Source organism: Natrix helvetica, assembly GCF_964273705.1.
Source record: "Natrix helvetica genome assembly, chromosome: 1".
Lineage (NCBI taxonomy): Eukaryota > Metazoa > Chordata > Lepidosauria > Squamata > Natricidae > Natrix > Natrix helvetica.
The window spans coordinates 199,098,827-199,118,941 of record NC_138548.1 but is presented as its reverse complement, the minus strand read 5'-3'; the positions used below and the strand labels follow the sequence as shown (position 1 = coordinate 199,118,941).

General features: G+C 42.2%; 1 protein-coding gene across 1 annotated transcript in view; it reads right to left on the bottom strand.

Annotated features, from left to right (window-relative positions):
* The window catches only part of LOC309394786 (intercellular adhesion molecule 5-like), a 36,444-nt gene extending 17,091 nt beyond the window's left edge, over positions 1-19,353 (bottom strand). Inside the window, exons 1-6 of the mRNA XM_081958389.1 lie at positions 19,259-19,353; positions 14,509-14,781; positions 11,866-12,183; positions 6,390-6,668; positions 4,209-4,528; positions 282-570 (exon numbers count right to left, since the gene is read on the bottom strand). Coding sequence (XP_081814515.1) covers positions 282-570; positions 4,209-4,528; positions 6,390-6,668; positions 11,866-12,183; positions 14,509-14,781; positions 19,259-19,325 — 1,546 coding nt within the window. The 5' untranslated portion in view covers positions 19,326-19,353. The remainder of the gene's footprint in view (positions 1-281; positions 571-4,208; positions 4,529-6,389; positions 6,669-11,865; positions 12,184-14,508; positions 14,782-19,258) is intronic.
* Between the last annotated feature and the right edge of the window lie 762 nt (positions 19,354-20,115).

Below are 20,115 nucleotides of genomic sequence, written 5' to 3'. Positions count from 1 at the left end.
TTAAAAGCAACTTGTGGCCCTTGCCACATCTGGCTGATATAGTTTTTTTTTTTTTAAAAAATAAGTGCTTCCTTTTACAGGCCCTGAATTTCCCTGCAATGAATTTTAATGGATGTGAATGTGAGAAGGGAGAAAGGTTGATAACTACATTAGATGCTTTTTGACTTTACAATCTAGGAGAGAGTGGCTGGACCAAAGTCCTCTCTTAGTCCAGCTTCTTAGACACTACCTCCCACCCCCAAGTATGTGTACATGCACATTGATACATAAACATTACTTACATTCCACATGGATGGTGATTGTTCTAGTGCTGGAGCCGAGCTCATTGGTGGCCGTGCAGTTATAGATGCCAGCATGGCTCCGGTCAACCTGTGTCTTCTCTTCTACATCATAAGCCATGCCCTCTTTGAAGCAAGCCACCGAAGGCTTTGGATTCCCCTTAGCCAAGCAGTGGAGCATTTGTTGTGTTCTCTCTACCCATGTATGGTTGCTGGGACAAGACAACTCATCCATTTCTGGCACATCTGCAATGTGCAGAGGGAACATACACATTGGTTGAGGCTCTTCTCTCTTTGGATGAGAAATAAAGGGGGATGTTTAAGGTTGGAGAAGAATATTGGGGTGACAGTGGGCATATTGTTAGTTAAGCCTGGAGTGAGGCTGATATATGATCTGGTGAGGGGAGTGCCTCTAGTGGCATCTTCTGCCTATCACTAAACTGTAGAAAATGGTGTGCTCTTTATTATATTTCAGATCATGTGCAGCCAACCATAGACATTTATCTTATATTTTACTCTTAGATTAATTGATCTTTTGCAAGCTGCCTTGGAGATTTTTCAGTGGAAGTGAGGGGTATTTAATATTTTCAACAAAAGTAAAATGAACTGGGGATCTTTGCGTCCTGTGATTTTTGTTGTTATTTTTGAAGCTTTTGAATCAATGATGACTTCTGATAACTGCCTGGACTGGTCCCTGCAGCTTTCTTAACAAGGTTTTTCATAAGTGCTTTTTCCTTTGCCTTCTTCCTAGGGCTGGGAGAATGTGCCTGGCTCGAGGTCATCCAGCTGACTTTATGCCACAAACAGAACTCAATCTCCTGGTTTCTTAATCACTGTACCAAAGTGGTTCTACTCTGAGAGGGGGCATTCAGAATTATTACCTTGGTGTACATTCATGGTTGTCCCACATATTACAGCTTAATTATTTGTTTAACATAGAACAGAACAACATAACAGAGTTGGAAGGGCCCTTGGAGGTCTTCTAGTTCAACCCCCTGCTCAGGCAGGAAACCTTCAGGCGAATGTTGCCTAATCATTACATAAAAACTTCCAGTGTTGGAGCATTCACAATTTCTGGAGGCAAGTTGTTCCACTGATTAATTGTTCTAACTGTCAGGAAATTCCTCCTTAGTTCTAGGTTGCTTCTCTCCTTGATTAGTTTCCATCTGTTGCTTCTTGTCCTGCCTTCAGGTACATTTTGGGTTGCACAGAGATTTCTGAGTACCAGAAATCATTATATAATTTACAAGGAGGGAGTAAAGGCTGATCTTGTATAGTCACCTTTTAAAGACTAGAATCCCATTGATCTTCCATTGTGTTTTAAACATACCTGGCAAGGATACATCTGCAGTAGTGGTGGACAATATTACTATGGAAACTGGGCAGGTAAACCCCCACTCCATACTGACTGACAGCCAGCAACATCTGAGTTTCAATATTCATTTGAACTGACTAGTGCTTGTAGCTAAAGATCACACACACAGGAGGGTTACTTTAAACTTCCCCCTTTCTGCTTGAGAAAAGCTTTTATCTTTTTAGGACAAAAGCAGAAGCTGGGTAGCAAGGTTGAGAAATGTTGCTCCTGGGCCTCTGATTGTTGCAATCTATGAGAAAATGGCAGTTCCTAGGAAACAAAGAAGAAAGCCTTTTCTCTGGAAGTCTGTTTGTCTCTAAGGAATAGATGTAGACAATTCTAGACAGAACACAACGTTGGAATTTTTATTTTGATTGTGTGTATTTGGTATTAGTATTCTCTGTACAGGCTCAATATTGGTGTGTTTTATATAACTTTACAGCACAGGTTCTTCATATTAAGGCAAGACTCTTATTGTGGTCTATTCACAGCCTTATATCTTCCATTTTTCCTATCTTTTAAAAAAATATTGTTTTATTTTATTTATGTCTTATGAGATGGATCTGTCTTCCTATAATGAATAAGAACTGGCTGATTTCCTTAGCTGTACCTCAGTGCTGTGCAATCAGAAAGCACTCTTTTCTTTCTCACTTCTTTCCTTTTCAATTGCCAGAAATAAGCATGTCGTGCAGATTGTGGGAATGCCATCTGTTTCATACACTTGTGGGGAGGATTCCAGGTGAGGGGCTGCCTACAAAATAGGTGGTGGCAGTGAGGGCTACCAAACCAAGGCAGAAGATAGAGCTAGATATCAGTGATCTTTTGCCCTACAGTCTCAGCACTCCCACTTCAATTATGTGCAACAGACAGTCTTCGCCATCTTGTGACAAGGGGCACATACATACCCTCTAATGGTTAGCCACTGGTTTTTACAACCATTTTCCTGCTCTATTAGGAGAGCCAGGGCTCTTCCGTTGTGTCCTAAAGCCATCACTACCGATCCATTGGGGGGGCAGATGAAAGCTGGTGAAAAGAAGGGAGAGTTTGGATGCCAGTTCTCCCAGGACCTAAAAGACCCACTTCTTCCTTCTCTTTGTTTGTCATTGCCCTAGTCTCCATGGGTTTGGAAAGTTGGCAGTAGCAAACCAGGAGTGCTAGGTGGGACAAAAAGTACTTGAGGGTGAGGATTGGGAGAAAGAATAGGAAGTTGATCTTTGGGTTCCACTTTCGCCTGCAGTAAAAAGACCTCCTTTCCCCAAAAGAAGGTCTACTTAATTACGGGGTACCCACTGCAGAGATGGTTCCTCAGCAGGACAGAGGAACAGCTTAGCTGCTGCAGGGTCTGGGATGCAGGAGACCATTTTACATACTGTATGTCTAGCAATCTACTGGTCAACTGCTGGATATGTGATGCATGTTGGCATTTCACCAGGAAATTGCTTACAAATAGCTGCTGCTTTTGCACTCCTGAAGACAGCAGCACCCTTGGTTTTACAATAAAACACAACTTCATTTGTGCATCATCAGGAGTGCATTGATACAGTGGACCACTATGTCACAATAGAGAATCCTGGTTGCACTCCTTCCTTCTGCTCTGATTGTCACCTAGGTCAAGAGGCAGGGGTAGGGGTAGGGAGAAGGGCGGTCTGGTTTCTCCCACTTGCTCTTGTTTGGAAGGTAGAAAGAACAGGGGGAAGAGGAGAGAAGTGGCAGAGAATGGATCCTTTGGGGCGCGTTCTCTGTTACATATCTCCATGGCCTTATGGGGTGTCCTGCTGCCAGTTACTAGCATCAAATGAAGGGTTCCCACTCCCTTTCTCCACCCCCCCTGCTTCTCAGGTGGATAGAACCCCTCCTACTTTGTGCTGAGGCAGAATGGAAAGTGGAAGAGCACTCAGCACATCTTTGGGGCCAGTTCTCACCTTGGGAAACAAGGATAAAAAGATATTTCAGCTGCCTCCATCTCTGCTTCCCTTCCCTATATGCCTGACCAAAGGTTGGATCCAGGTCTCTAGTCCCTCTCACCAGCACAAATTCCAGGCATCTTTAATTCAGTGCTGGAGGTGCCTGTAGCAACACTATAGAATTACACCTCCTTGTTCCTTCCTGATAGACACTGAATTGCAAGTGAATTCGTCTGCCTCCTTTCCCCATCACTGGCTGTTATCTTATGCTAACACATATTATATCTAAAGTAGCAGTGAGCGTGTAAGTGCAATAGTTTGCTAGATTTTTCTTGTTCTTTTTAATGCAGACTACAATCCCAGAATGGTACTAGCACTGCTGACAGGATTACTGGTGCTTCCTGGGTTCCCACCTATAGTAAAAGCCTGCCTGCTTTTATTGGGGGGTTAGAATAATGAGCTGTTTTGCAGCCAGAGTGAACCAGAAGCTTCAGTGGCAACAGCATCACAGAAAAGAATTTGGATGGGTCATTGTGAGATCTCCAGCAATATACTGGTAATCAAAGAGATCCTGTCTCTTAGATCCTACTGGGCAATTCCAAGCAGAGGCAAAATGGTTGAAATGTGCTAATTTGCAGGGATAAATGAAATAAGAGTTTTAATGGAAAATTAGCAAACAACATGCAGTTTCAGGAAGGATATTATGTACTCACAGAAGACAGTGAGAGTGGCAGAGGTGTGCTTTGTCATGGTTATTCCATCAATTTCGAGTTCTACCACACATACAAATTCTTGCCCATTGTCTTCCTCTTGAGCTGTCAGGTTGAGTTGCAAAGGAAATTCATAACTGGAGGCCAAGATTCTCCCAGAAGCATTTTGAATCTGAAGAGAGAAGCTGGGGGGTTCAGGTGCTGATGAGTTGCATAGAACTGTCACTGGATTATTGGCAAGGACCTCTGAGGGGTGGATTTCCAAAGAAGGTTGTGGCAAACCTGCAATTTTGAAAAAAGAAAAAGAAAAAAGAATGCTACTTCTGAAACAGCTCAGGAGATGGTGGCAGCTGGGAATTGCATCAAATGCTAGGCACTATGTCACAGATAAATAGCCTTAAGAATTTGTTTTTGAACAGATGTGTGTAATTGCTGATCGCCAGATGCATTGCAGTACCGCACCTATCAACTCTAGCTAGCATAGGCAGTGATCAAATGTAATAAGAGTTACTGCTCAACATAACAGTAAAATTCATAGGTTGGGGGCTAATTGCATAAGGTACCACAGAAGGAAACGTGATGTTACATTTTTGGCATAGCCAGCAACACATTTTTGGCGGAGTTTTATGTATTTACAGTTCTGGGACCAGATTATTTTTTGTACAGCCTGCTCAAGGAGAGAAAGAACAGATGGGTACAAGAATCATGGGATTTGGAAGATCATCTGATGAGTGAAAAAATAAGGCTGAAAACATGACCTCCTGTGTTCTTCTCTCAGGTTCTTTAGAACTTTGTATAGTAGCTTATCATGATGCCATCTCACATACATCTCACTGCATTTGTGATATACATGGCCTCTGCTTCAGAAATGCCTTCTTATGGGGCTAGAGGGAATTATGGCTTTGGGAACCATAAGTAAAACCCTAGATGTGGAATTGGACAATAGTTGTTAGTGTGTATGTGTGTGTGTGTGTTTGCTAATGGTTTCCGATGAGAGAGAACCATTTACCCACCTTAAACTGGCAGCAAACGAGGGGAAAGGAAAGCAATTCAGACCTTTCTGTCTCCTGGTCTCCTGCCATTGGAAGCTTATTTAACAGCAGGCATGCACAAATTGAAATCTTATACAACCCCCAAAAGTCCCAAAGACCTTCCAAAATTTGAACCCAAACTAAGGCAAAAGGGAGAAAATAAATACATGGAGAATATAATTACACTGAATTTCATTGGCATTTGATTTGCCTCAGCTTAATTTTTCTTGACGTTCTCCACCTCCTTGTTGAAATCAGGCCTTTGGTATCCCACTCAGCAGCAAGTGGAACTTCTGCCTCAAAAACTATTGCAACCACCCTCCCCCCTCCTTTAATAGGAAGTATGGTGCACTGTCATTCTGACTTCTTAGTGATGATTGCATGTCAGCAGACCACACAAACACACACTCACGGCTTAAATTGGAGGTGTGAAGAAAAAGAAGACTGTGTGCTACTCAGCTGTAAAGGAAGGCCTTTGTCCCAAAATCTGAAAACAACTGAAATATTTCTCCACAGTTTTTGTAAAAGCTTTGGTGTCAGGCCTACTTGAGATGTCTATGGAGAGTCTCAGTCATCCATCCAGGTCATGGTTGTCTCAAAGGTGCTTTTTCAAGAGGCAACTGGACTTTCCATTTTTTCTTTGAAGACGTATCACTTCTCATCCAAGAAGAAAAAGCTTCTTGGATGAGAAGCGAAATGTCTTCAAAGAAAAACCAGGATGGGATGAGAAGTGAAACGTCTTCAAAGAAAAAATGGAAAGTCCAGTTGCCTCTTGAAAAAGCACTTTTGGGGGACTACTTGAGATCTGGAATGGTTAAGAAACTTGCTGTTAAGTACAGAGGCTCTTTACCTTCCCACTGTCTTTGCCTTTTCCCAACCTTCATTGTTCAAAAAACTGGATCACAATAGGTGTGATCCCAATGATATAAACACAAAGTTGAACCCGGTTACATTGAAATGAAGGGACTGACTTCTTTATTCTATCTCGAAACCAATCACAATAATGACAATGAGGATGAATGTGCTTAGTACTGCCATTCCTTCTCCTCAGTCCTAGCTAGCTTGTTTTGGAAACAAGCCACACTTCTGTGGAAATCAGAGCAGCCACTCACTGTAGATATGCACAGTCTCCACGGCAGATTTGGTTATGGGCCCCAGGGACACGGTGCAGTTTAGCTGATAGTTTCCTGTTGCCAAGGAAGACACCTGAGCTTGAGCTCTCACAGTATTGCCCGACAGAATGATGCTGGTATTCAGACTCTGTTCGGCGAACGTCAAGTCAAATTGGGCCTCTTCAGCTGGGAAGACCCCAGCAACCTTGCAGGTCACACTCAGGTTAGCACCAGCTTGTACATAATGCAAAGTGTGAAGCTGGGGATCTGCCAGAAAATCTATAAGAAAGAATGATTTTTCCAATTATTTCTCTGCCAGGAAAGCTATCAGATACGAGAAATTCTGTTAAGCACCCTCTTAAGAAGCCAGATCATTTCCATGAACTCCCCCTCCCGCAGGAAATGTACTTTTCTCTATACATGTTTGCTGTCTAATCAGTCAGGAAATCCTGGGACTTCCATTTTTCTTTTTCCTGTCATTAATAATATTTGTCTAATTTATCCAGAATGGGCACTTCAGCCTTTGGAGGCAACATATGACGTCATGGATTTTCTCTGGAATTGTGTATACAATACATGACAACACCATGCTTATTGCAAGACTTGAAAGTTTCCTCCTGAGCATGTATTTTGAATTACTGCTGGGTGGGAACACTGAAATAACTGAGTACTTGATAGACTTGATAGAGGCTAAGGACTCCCAGACCCTTATAATGAGGAACACCTACTAGTGCCAGAGTAGCATATGAATGGATACCACATAATTAGACATTGTTGTGCTGTGACAACATTTCTCTTGGTTCTCTCAAGATTTCCTACCCCAACTCTTCCCCCATCAAGGATTCTTCTAATGAAACCAAATGAAGTCAGAAGTTGTTTTGCAGTTAAAAAAGTGTTAGTCTTCACCATCACTTTTGAAGCATTTCCCTATCTTAGGAAACAGAATGAAAAGGGTGGGTGTGTGGGAATGGTATGTGGGCAAATCAAGGTTTTGTTTGCAAATGCTCCTCCTTGCCTAACGAAACTGACACATGTAAATTAGGGTGGTGGTGGTAGTCACAGAGGAGGTTGGATGGGTATCAGGGGACACACTGTTGATAAGTGTGAAAGCATCTTGTGAAAACATCCATGAGACGCTTTAAAATTTTCACAGGTTCACACAATCTCCAATGATTGTTCTTTCACTGACATAATGTGCTCACTGGTTGTTTTGCTCTTTTGTTTTTCTCTTCACTGTACTAAGCCGTTGATGTTTTTCATCTTAGTTATGGGGCACAATTATTTCTAAAGCATATCTTGAGCCTTTTAGAATAAAAGGCTAAACCACAACATACAGTACTGTCAGCTGATGTTTAGATATCCAGGTACACATGTTTATGTGACAATCATTAAATGGGTGAAGAAATCTGCCTGCATCTTTTCTTTCCAATGCCTTTGCACTCTGTTACAGGTAAAATTGGGGGCAGTTAATTCTCTGGGCACCAGAACAGAATTGTGAGTCACAGTCATCATAGCTTCATTATAGCAGCCAGCTCAGGGAGAATAAAGGGCAATGTTTTTGACATACAGTTATTAATATACTCCCACTAACAGGATTATAATAATTACATATTTCTGGCATGCTCACTACTAGTAGAATGCCTTTCCTGAGCACAGCACTAGGAACTGGGATGGAGGAAGGGGGAAAAACCTGAAGCAATTCTTTGTCCTATGAATGAAAATCTTACTAGCTTATTTAAATAGCTTCAATATCTTATCAAATTAAATATCTTGCAATTAATTATAATTGTTTCAGTTATCTGAGAAATCAATGCCCATTTTTCCCCACTTCAACATCAGAAAATGTTTTGTTTTTATCATTATTGTATTAAGAGTCCCTTTTTTTCCATTGGGACAAGTGGAAGTCCGGCTGCCATATTCATCAGTCATTGCTTAGCCCAATTTCAAAAGATCCTTGGTTCTTGTGTCAGGAAGGGATCCTTCCTCCTTCTGGCAATTTATGCATGGCACAGAGGAGGGCAGGAGGGAAGGCAACACTTATTTTGTTATCCTGCTCCAGCCACTGCTAGCTTTGCCTCCTTATCACTAGCATATGTCCTTAAACAACAAAAAAATCCCAGCCATGCTTTTATTAGGTATTTCTGGCCAAGTGCCGCATTTACTCTTCTTGTTGTTCTTCCTATCTATTATTATTTGTTTTCAAGGACTACTGAGGCATGGCTGGTGTTATAGTATAACTAAGTAATGTCACTAGAGTTCATAGACCCAACATTTGGAGAGATGGTGGGAGCACTGGGTTCAAATACATATATCAGAAAGATATATTAAGCCTTCCAGAGTCACATCACATTCACTATTTTAATTTTTTTTAAGAACATTAAAAATACAGGACAGTGATAATTACTCATTTAGTTGTCTGTGGAGATTCTCACTCATCCAGGTCATGGTTGCCCTAAAGGTGCTTTTTTCAAGAGGCAACTGGACTTTCTGTTTTTTTCTTTGAAGACCTTTTGCTTTTCATCAAAGAAGCTGAAGAAGCTCCTTGGATGAGAAATGAAAAGTCTTCAAAGAAAAAACAGAAAGTCCAGTTGCCTCTTGAAAAAAGCACCTTTGGGAACTACTCATTTTGTTATTGCATTTCATTAGCACAATTTTTCCAGATAGTAAAATGTAACCCACGCATACAAAAAAAAAAAATCAGTAAAGGGCAAGCTGATAAAAACAAGATGGCAGCCCAGCCAACCATAGAAACTCAACAAGGGGCCCCAGCTACCTTAGTTCAAAGCCTGGTGGAAGAGCCAAGTCTTCAAGGCCCGCCAGAATAATGGCAGGGTGGGAACCACCTGAATCGCAGGGCAATTACATTCCAGTGGGCATTTCACAGTGACAGAGAAGACCTGCCTCTGGATGACAGCAAGCCAACCCTCTTAGTCCTTATCAGTTGGGCATACACTATAGAAAGCAGAGAATCCCTCAAATAAATGGTCCTACGCCATGTAGGGCTTTATAAGTCACAACACACACCTTAAATTGTACCGGGGATCAGATTGGCAGATAGTGCTGCAGAGGGGTCTCATGGGCATACTGAGGCATCCCCCTCACTGCCTATGCTGCTGCATTCTGGACCAGTTGAAGCTTCTGAGTGGTGTTCTGGGGCAGCCCGATGTAGAGCACATTCCGGTAGTCCAGTACAAGGGTGACTAGGTCAAGAGTGATTATCTGAAGGGCCTCCTGATCTAGGAAAGGGCATGACTAGCACATCAGATGAAGTTCTGTAAAGGCCTTCTTGGCCACAGCTGCCACCTGCTCGTTGAACAGGAGTGGTGAGTCCAAGAAGACCCCCATATTGTGCTCCACTCTGGAGTGGGGAAGTATAACCCAACCCAGAGTGAAAACCGGAATCTCTTTGGATCAATTCAATAAACCTTGTATAGGAAGGTGGAGGATGATGTAGAGGCAAGATTCGACCCCAATTTTCTTTGATAACGCAAAGAGAATAAGAACAGAAAGTGAGTCTGAATAAGTAAAGAGCACAGGACAGAATTTAACCATTGCAACCTCTCCAAGTTGAGTTCTGATCACGAACACTGCAGAAAATAACTGTTATAATTAGGATCCTTTACAATGCAGATCTTTATATTTCTTGTTCAGATACTCCTTCCTTTTGTAACCTTAAATTTGAAAGATTAATGTGGTACATGTTCAGGGTGCTGAAATGTTCTTCAAATGTCGCTGAACTAATTTTCAGCAGCTGCAGCTCACATGGCTGGATTACTTTATTTTCAGCAACTTCTAGAGATCTATAGCTTTCCTAATTCTGGTACAAGTTGGCTTTTTACACTGTGAGCTTGCAATTATTGCAGGGTTTGTAATAGTAAAATGGAAGAAACTATAGTAATTTGCTGTGTGTACCATTGAGTGTATGTGAATAGAGATCTGCATCCATTGCACACCCAGAAGTCCAATGTGGACATAGACTGAAGGTGAAGAATGATGTGTGACAATAAGGACTGAACTCAGAGCGGTGATGACCCAGTGGTTAGAATGCAATATCACACGGTGACACTGCCCTCAGCCACGAGTTTGATCCCAATACGGCTCAAGGTTGACTCAGCCTTCCATCCTTCAAAGGTCAGTAAAATGAGGACCCAGCTTGTTGTGGGGCAATATGCTGACTCTGCAAACTGCTTAGAGGGGGCTGTAAAGCACTGTAAAGCGGTATATAAATTTAAGTGCTATTGCTGTTGCTTATTGCTATTCATTAACAATTTTGATTTTCGAGGGGTTAGTTTTGAACCTGGTTCTTGGTTTCCCAATGCATCTGAGTTACATTTCCAAGCACTTTTTGGTTTGATCCAATCTCCTCTCTCTTCATAAATCCCTTTTCCATTACTGTTTGCACTTTCTGTTAGTAGTAGTGACTACCAGGGAAAGATTTGGGGGCAGATACTCAGATAATAATAATAATAATAATAATAATAATAATAATAATAATAATAATAATAATAATAATAATAATAATAATAATAAATTTAAATTTAAATTTATTAGCCGCTCCCTTTCCAAACAGGACTCGGGGCGGCATACAATAGAGCATATAAAACATAAAACACATGTACAAACACATAAACATACATATATACAAAGACATACATGCACGGAGGAGGTAACAAATTACATCACATTTGACAGTTAAAAATCACCATTAAAATGCCCCAATTGTAAAAACACAATTTAAAATTTAAAAATTTAAAAGAACTGTCAGGAGGAGTAAGAAAAAATTTACGGTTGAGCCAGGCCAGATAATTGAAAGAGGTGGGTCTTCAGCTGTACACGGAAGGAGCGGAGATCGGAAGTAATCCTGATGTCACGGGGGAGGTCATTCCACAGGGCTGGGCCCATCACAGAGAAGGCTCTGCTCCTGGGTGTCGCCCCCCGACACTGTTTAGCGGACGGCACCCGGAGAAGTCCCTCTCTGTGTGAGCGGATTGGTCGTAGGGATGTATGGGGCAGGATGCGATCCTGCATGTAACTAGGCCCTGTGCCATGGAGCGCTTTAAAGATCATAATCAAAACCTCACTCTGCAGAATAAGTAGCAGCCCACTTGCCTACAATCCCCCCCCCAATAAGCTTGACTCGCCACATTTGTCCTTTGCTATTAAATACATAATACAAACCTACCTAACCGCAACATGGGAAATATCATGCTTTCCCTGGTGATTGCAGATTCAGTTCTCAATTTAAATCAGAACTCCAAGTAGTTCCCCATAGTCCCCAGCACAAGCTTTCCTCTAAGATCCAAATAGACACCCACTCCTCTCTTTCTGAGCAAATAAGAATCCCAGGTATTGGGATGACAGCTTTTAATGTTTCTCTTCTTTCTATTTTGACAACTATTCACCCTTTTTAATTGGGAGGAGGAAGCTTCATTCTGGAGAAGATAAAAGAATGTACAACAAGAAACTTGCAACTCACCAAAGACTTTTAGGACTTCGCTGAATGACGTCTTTTCAAGGAGCTGCCCTCGAGGCCTCAGGTCCAGAGCAATGTGGCAGGTGACTTCCTCCATGTGATTGTCCTGCTGGGCAGTTATGGGGAAGGTGACTAGGATGTCACTTGCCCCAGGAGCAGTGTGGTTCTCAAAGGTCTCTATGTGGAGTTTTTCTCTTCCTTTATACACTGTCACAGTGAGGAGCTGGATGGGAGCAGCGTTGGCAACTCGGCACGTCAGATTATACACTTTGCCCATCTCCATTATTGGCACTGGATCCAGCACTACATGTTCTGGGATTTCTGCAATGATACATGGAAGCCAACTGGAAAAAGATTTCATATAAAAATGGCAGCTGCTGAAGAAATCCTATAGGTTTGGCTCTTCCCTTCCAGTGGTGGGTTCCGCATCCCGTTGCAACCAGTACTCTGCAATGGGGCCTGGCGTCCACCATGTGAACGCGCACAGCATGCATGCAGCACACGCATGTGTACTTACCACCTGCGATGCTCCAGCTGCTCGGTGGAGCATCACGCAGGCACCGTACGGTCCGTGCATGTGTGCGAAAGCCCCGATCGGCTCAAATAGCAGTAAGGAGGGCGGGTGGGCCCTCAGGAGCATTGTACCAGAATGGTACCTGGTGCTCCCAGCAGGCGCCGGTATGCCCGTACCGGGGCGTACCGGTTGTATCCCACCACTGGAAGGGAAGGGTCAAACCATTTCAATCAGGCATAGGCAGATGTGACCCTCCAAATGATATTGAACAACCATGTCCTAGCTAGAATATTTAATCATGCAGCAGAAGAGCAATTGCAATCCAACAATCTTTGGAATGACATAGATTGTCTGTCCTGCTGATCTAGACCACTGAAGATGTCTCCTCTCCAAATTCTCATTGCGATATATCTCATAGACAAAACAGATTTAAAGTGGTAATGGTGAGCATTTATGGGAATCTTGCCAATTAACCTATGGTTTCGTCTATAGTAAAGCATGAAGTAGCTTTCAGAAAAGCAGGCAAGAGTAAAACCCTAGCTACGGTATGTTAAATATTTAGACACTGGAGTCTTTCAGCCCTGTGGACCACACTTTCCCACTGCATGCAACACACTTTCAGAAACACATTTTTCAAGGTATCTCTGCTCAGGTGACCATCTTAAGGTTTGATTATGATTTTAGAGGTAAAGTGTCATGGGAAAGGCTAGAATGTAGTATTACAGGCAAACTCTGCCCATAGTTAGGAGTTTGATCTTGACCAGCTCGAGGTTGAATCAGCCTCCCATCTTTCCGAGGTCGGTAAAATGAGGACCCAGCTGATCGGGGACAATATACTGACTCTGTAAACTGCTCAGAGTGCTGTAAAGCACTATGGAGTGATATATAAGTCTACGTGCTATTGCCATTATTTTCCATTTATGATCTTGTGCCACTACTCTCCAAGCACCAAGCATTGCTAGATTATGCCCTCAGCCTGTTGTATAGAACTTTAATTTCATACCTTATCCCAACACCCATTTTTATCTCACCAGACTTTGTCTCCTTAGGGATCTGAATAGTAAAAACCTGGAAATTATCTTTTTAGGACACATCTTGAAATACTTTCAAGATAATCTAATGTTAATATGTTCATATAGCTCCCATAGGGCTGCAGTAGCTTCTAGATATGCAAGGATGTGATAACCCACTTCTGGAAGGGTGCACATCTCAGTCACTGAAGGCTACCCAAATGCCATCATTTTATTCTAAGAACGTTCAATTAGTAGTTGTGCCTTATCAAAAGCTCTTACAGTCAACCCCAACAAGTTAATTGGTTGCTATCTGGAGACACCCGTAAAGCAACCTGCAGTTGGAGAGGAGCATCATGGTCCTCTTTGGTGATACTAAAAGGATCAATTCTTGGGTTATATCTATTTGGATATGAATCACAGATTGCCTCCTTTTAGTGATTCAGACCTTCCGATTTTCCTCCCCATTTTTCTTTCCCCTTCCTCTGCTTTCTTTCTTTCCCTGCCATTTCTATTAACTTTTTAAGAAGCTCTGGGCTTAGCTATAAAGAGAACCGGAGTTCTATTCAGCATCTTCATTTCTTCCATGGGCTCATAGGGGAAATGAGGTAAAAAGAAAAACAGGCAATTATGTTCTCATTGTGAAGAAATAATAATAAGATTACCATTAATCCATTGCAAAAGGCCGCTTTACTTGGAACATCTTACATCCTAAGATAGTCCCTTCAATGTTATTAAACAACAACATCTGCCTAGGCCAGGTCCTTGGGAAGGACTTGCTAGGTGGGCAGAAATGCCAGATCCAGTCTAAACATCTGGCTGATTGAGCAATCAAACATTACAATAATAATGCTTGTTGTTGAATCTGGAAATTATCACTAAGCTGGGGTGTGGAGCCTGGAATTTAGCCCAATGGTCCATTCTAATTAGCATCACTGTACCTGTGTAACATTCAAAAGTGTCCTGTGTCCCATTCTAACTTTGTGCATATATAGATTTCCAACTCTCAGGCCATTACTTTAGACTAAGCCTAGACTACGCAATTACCTAGATGAAAAGCTGCTTAAGGCAGTCTTTTAGAGATATAAACAACAAACAGATCTTTGCATCATCTCCACTTACGATAGACCATGATGTTTGCCTGAACAGATTTATGCTCTCCGTAACAGCTGAAGGAGCACTCAGTGGCAGACGCCCACTCCGTGATGTTCACAAGCTGGAAAACTGCCCAATGACTCCCATTGTCTTTCTTCTCCTTCATCAGCGATGTCTCCAAGCCTCCCTTGGCATCTGCCTCCTGGCAGCTGGTACTGCAGTTCAGCCAGAGAGAACCTCCATGCTCCACCACAGGGTTTTCTGGCCAAATGCTTACATCAAACATGTGCTGCTCTGCTCCTGAAATAGGGTATTCAGACTTACCAACTAGTTGGCCCAAAAGATTACATAGAGACTTATAGGTTTCTGGGTTCAGGGATAGGGATTATTTTACAGGCTTAGGCAGAAACTTCAGTCAATTCCCTCCCTTTCCCTCTCATTAATCTCAAGGCATTTTAGTACTAAATTGTGCTCATCATACTGAAATAATTAAAGAAATACGAGAGCGCCATTCTTGTAGATGCAGTTTATACACATTTATAAAAGAAGGAAATCGGAGGTCACAAATGGAATTACAGGAAGCACAAATGGAATTATTCCAAGAAAACCACTTGAATTTAAAGAAAAATGTACCTAAATGACTCCATGTATTAGATTGAAGTCAGTACCCAAAAACACAATGCTTTTAACTCAACCAAACTTCTTTGCAAGAAAGACTAGCTTTTAGAATAATGGCTTTACTTAACCTACTCTATGAAATGCTAGTTTTGCATTCCTGCTGTCTTCGGGTATTCATCTGAATGCTTAAGAATTTCAAACTGGGCAGAGCATGCCCATAATCCTATTCTCAGATCTCCCTGTTGGCACGCATTCACCTGAGATGTATGAAAGGCATCTATGCTTGTGGTGTCTTGAGTGAAAGGGCAGCTCTCTGGGTTGTCCATGGAGAGTTGAACTCAGGTTCAAGTGTCTGAAGCTGACAGTCTCCTTAAGATCATCTAGTGAGTATGTGGGTGCATGGTGAGAATTAGCATTACCCCAAACATAGTTGTGCTTTTTTTTAACCATCCAAATAAACACTAAGCTTCAGTCACACTATCTACAATGTGGGGATTATAATATCACGCAGAAGGAACTTCCTGAAGCATGTTGCAACAAACGACAGTTTACTTTCTCAAAGCATGTTGCTAAATGAGTTGCCCTTTATAATACCGAGTGATGTATTTTCAAAGGTGTTTGCGCTCTGTTTTCATAAAAAAAATAGTTTGTTTTCACATTTTACATAATCTAGCAAATGAAATTGGATGAAGCAGGAGCTAGCTGCAGGCAAAGATCAGTAGATGTAGTGAAGAAGGGCAATCAAGGGAAAATGCTTCTATCTTTATACGTCTCTCTGTATCAAGGAATTGCTGGCCAATTCATCCTGGTGAATGCTTTAGGGTTAGCCTTTTTGTTGCTAAGTGCTGAAAGCGCCCCCCGCCCCCACCGCACATACGTGTGTAACCCCACCTGCATGTGTCCCGCCCCCCATGCCTGAGTGCACGACCCCCATGTGTGCTCCCTGCCCCCACGCAAGTATGAATGTCTTCTGCATGCGCCCCATGCCCACGTTTGCACAGCAGACACCCAAAAAACAGCTGGCTGGCAGGAAGTGCATGTGCATGCACGGTGGAGCTGAGCTGGGGTGACAGCTGATGTGCCCGCAGAGAGGGCTCTATGTGCCACCTGTGGCACACATGCCATTGGTTCACTATCACGGCTTTAGGCAATAGCTAGTTTGGGAAAACACATATGCTTGGTGTCTATGGAGATTCTCAATTATCCAGGTCATGGTTGTCCCAAAGGTGCTTTTTCAAGAGGCAACTGGACTTTCTGTTTTTTTCTTTCAAGACCTTTTGCTTTTCATCAAAGAAGCTGAAGAAGCTCCTTGGATGAGAAATGAAAAGTCTTCAAAGAAAAAACAGAAAGTCCAGTTGCCTCTTGAAAAAAGCACCTTTGGGAACTACTCATTTTGTTACTGCAATTAATTAGCACAATCGTTTTTTTTCTTTGAAGACGTTTCGCTTCTCACCCAAGAAGCTTCTTCAGCTCTGGCTGGATGATGGGGATCCATTCCCCACCACTAAACCACACCCAAACGTATCCAAAGTGACCTATCCTTTTTTATTATCTATGAACCCAGAGCACAATTGCATGGTTATTAAAACAGCCGTGGTTTGGAACGATTTCACAGCTTTCTATATAGCTGGACAAGGAATAATTTCAGTAACATAATTTAATTCCTTTTTGTCCAGAATAAATGGGTGGATATAACTAGAAAATAAATAAGCCAAGAAAAACAAGGGAAAATATGTGAAGTGTGTTTTGGGGGCCCTTTTTTCAATTCCATGATCATATTTCAAGAACACATGATCAAGAAGGAGAAAAGAGGGCTTAGAATAGAGCAATCAGCAATATTCTGAGCCATTCTCCAATTGTCCAATTGCTCCCATGGAGAGCATTTTATTCTGCAGTTTTCCCAAATCCATTTTCAAGTGCCACCTTTCTTTGTTGGCTTCTTCTTCCTTGGGAAATTCTGGGTGGGAGTTATCCTGCTGACAGAAAGACTGGTGAGGAGTCTTAGTCCTGAATCCTTTTTCCATATTTCTTTTCTAGTAATCCCTTGGGTTGGGAAGATCCCTTGAGCTGGATTTGGTGGAGGGAAAAATCAAATAATCCATGGGTGAAGCACGATGATCAAATTCTTTTTTGTAATTGCACAAAGAGCATATTTTCTAAGGGGCAACTTTTCAGCCCTCTGAAACAGTTTAATAATATTGGAAGGGCACTCAGCATTTCTCCAGTCCAACCTCCATATTTATTTATTTATAAATGTATTTATTTGCTGCCCATCTTACCATAGGGTAACTGGACAGCTTACAGTTACATCTAGGTGAAAACATAAAAAAGTTAAAATCAAACATTAAAACCAAAGTCACATGGGGAGAGTAATCAACCACCTCCATTATGTTGTTACCCCACTGGGGCCCCAAGTCTACTGCCAAAGCCACATCTTTAGACCCTTACATAAAGAAGGTTGGGGCCAATCTCATGTGTGTGGGGAGAAAGATGTTCCAGAGGGCAGGAGCAAACAGCAGAGAAGGCCTTAATCCCTAAGAGGTGGCCATAAGCCTTCAATATTTGAAGACATACCATCCTTGCATGGGTGCAAGCTTAGGTGTTTGGGGCATTGTGGCCTCATAAGCTCTACTCTTTTGTCCCTGTGCAATGTTAAAACACACATGGAAAAGGGGCGTGTGTTGTGTCTAGCCATCTGGTGTTCTGTTGAATTCACTCTATTTAACCCAACTATGGATAGCACAAAAAGTTTGACCTCCATTGTCTCACCCTTGCAGAAGATTGAAGAGAGATGTAGAAGAATTTTGATTGGTCAGAAAAAGATGGGCAAGGATAAAGAATGAAAGCAAAAATATGGATTCCTGCCCCAAGATGCTTCCATTTTTTTTTAATGCTGGGGAGTACAAACTGAGGCAATGGGGGACTGGAAAAAGAAATATTTCAACTATATTTTCAGAAGCAGATAACAATTAGAGAAGTGTTTTTCACACTTGGCAACTTTAAGATGTGTGGACTTCAACTCCCAGAGTTCCAGTGTAAATGGGCATGCATTTCAGTTGTTCGGATGAAAACTGGGCTTTTGTTTGCTCAATATTTTCGCATGAATTTCCGATCTCCAATTTTTCTCCAGCCTGAATGACAAGCTGCCACCTCTCAGCAACCTTCACTTTGAACCTAGGTTTACTTATTTGTGAAAATGAAAAATGAAAGAGATCCAGAAATTTATTTCTAAACATCTCAACAGGTAAGAAGTCAGAACAAGGTAATGATATTGACTGGAACATTAGGAAAATCTTTCTAATGGTAATAGAAAGGATAGGCTCCCCTTTGCTGCATGTCTAAGCACACACTGAAGATGCTAGACTTTGCATCTCTGCACTGAGCATGGGGTTAGATCTCAATCAACCATGTGCAAACTGAGATCCTGATGGATCACACTCCACTTCCACTCACGCCTCTGCCAGATGAGCAAGAAAGACTTAATAATCCATATAATCTCAAGTTCTAGTATACCTTGTTTTGGAAATCATATGATGTTGTTAAACTAGAGGATCTCTACTCTTGGGGCCATAGAGAATGATTTCAACAGCCCCCATCCCTTTAACTCACATCCTAAGTAGAGAGAGAGAGAGAGTCTGGAAAAGAATTCAAAGTGAAAGATATCCTAGCTCAATCCAAAACTCAAACTATCTGTTCTTCTTTTAATAAAACATACACTGTTTCCTCATGGCTGAAACAGCAATCATCATCATCATCATCATCATCCAAAGAACTATTCCCCTTCTTAACCATAAGCGAATGAATCTAAGTGCAGAATGGAGAACTAGAAGCCGGTAAGAGGTTTTAATGGAAAAAACAGCATATGCAGAAAGCAGCAAAGATCTAAGCAGCGATTTCTATATAGCCCAGGGGGAGGGGAGGGGAGGGGTGGGGAGAGCCATAAAGAGAGATAAATGGAAACCCTCTTTTTTGGGGAGGGGTCCTCACACATCTTAGGCAAGCCCACTCAGCTGCATCCGATCCCATTTGTGACAGGGAGATACAAAGCCTTTCCCTTCGCTTTTGTCAGCCGTCAGTGAGAAGCCTTCCGCATAGTTTGGGCAGTGGAGAGCATCTCAGGGAGGGGGTGGGGGAGAAGGGTGGACTGCTGGTCACTTACCCACGGGCATCAGCACTGGAAGCAGAAAGCAGCAGGGAAGGAAATGCCAGAACCACTGGAGCTTCATGGCCGAAAGCAAAGCTGAGCTAGAGAGAGTAAGAGAGGAGGCAAAACCAGAGAAAGAATAGCTGGCAAGCGGAGGGGAGGAGAAAGGGGGGCTCTTGATTGGTTTAGCGTTGGCAACTTGGTATCTAAGGAACAGGAAGATGCAGAGGTGGCTAAAAAGCTCGGCGGCAGCAGGAGACCAACTGTTTTCAGGGCACAAGCTGTGCATTTTAATTCCCACCTCCTACTATTCAGAAGGAAAACTCTCGCCCCTGTAGAATCAGCAGAATGGTCCAGCCATTCCTGCATCCCTTTCCATTTGTGGGAGTGACGGATGCTTCAGAGCAGAATCCATGCCAAGCCTTGTTGTCTTGAGGGGCAAAGTGAAAGGTTGCTTTGATGACTCTGTGCTTGGCATAGCCCAAATGGAGTTCTCTTGAGCTTGCAGTAGAAAGCTGCTTCCATTTTAGCAGCCTTTTAGACATGAACTATATTGCTTTATTGTTCTGGAATCAAATTACTGGTTTTAGAAAGGTATTTTAGTTTCAGAGTGGGTAATTATAAACTTCAAATGGAAGGTCTCTGACCAACCTCTATCCCTTTGATACTAGTTATCAGGACTGTGAATCCCTTGGGGCAGAATCTTTTACATTTATTGTATGCTATCAAATTCAGCATGAATTAACAGTGCTTTCTAACTAAAATGTGTAGTCTATATAAATCAAGCTCAATTTCAGGTGACTACATGAACACTTTCCTATAGTTTTCTTGAAAGCCACATAGAAGTAGTTGACTCTTGCCTTCCTCAGTTT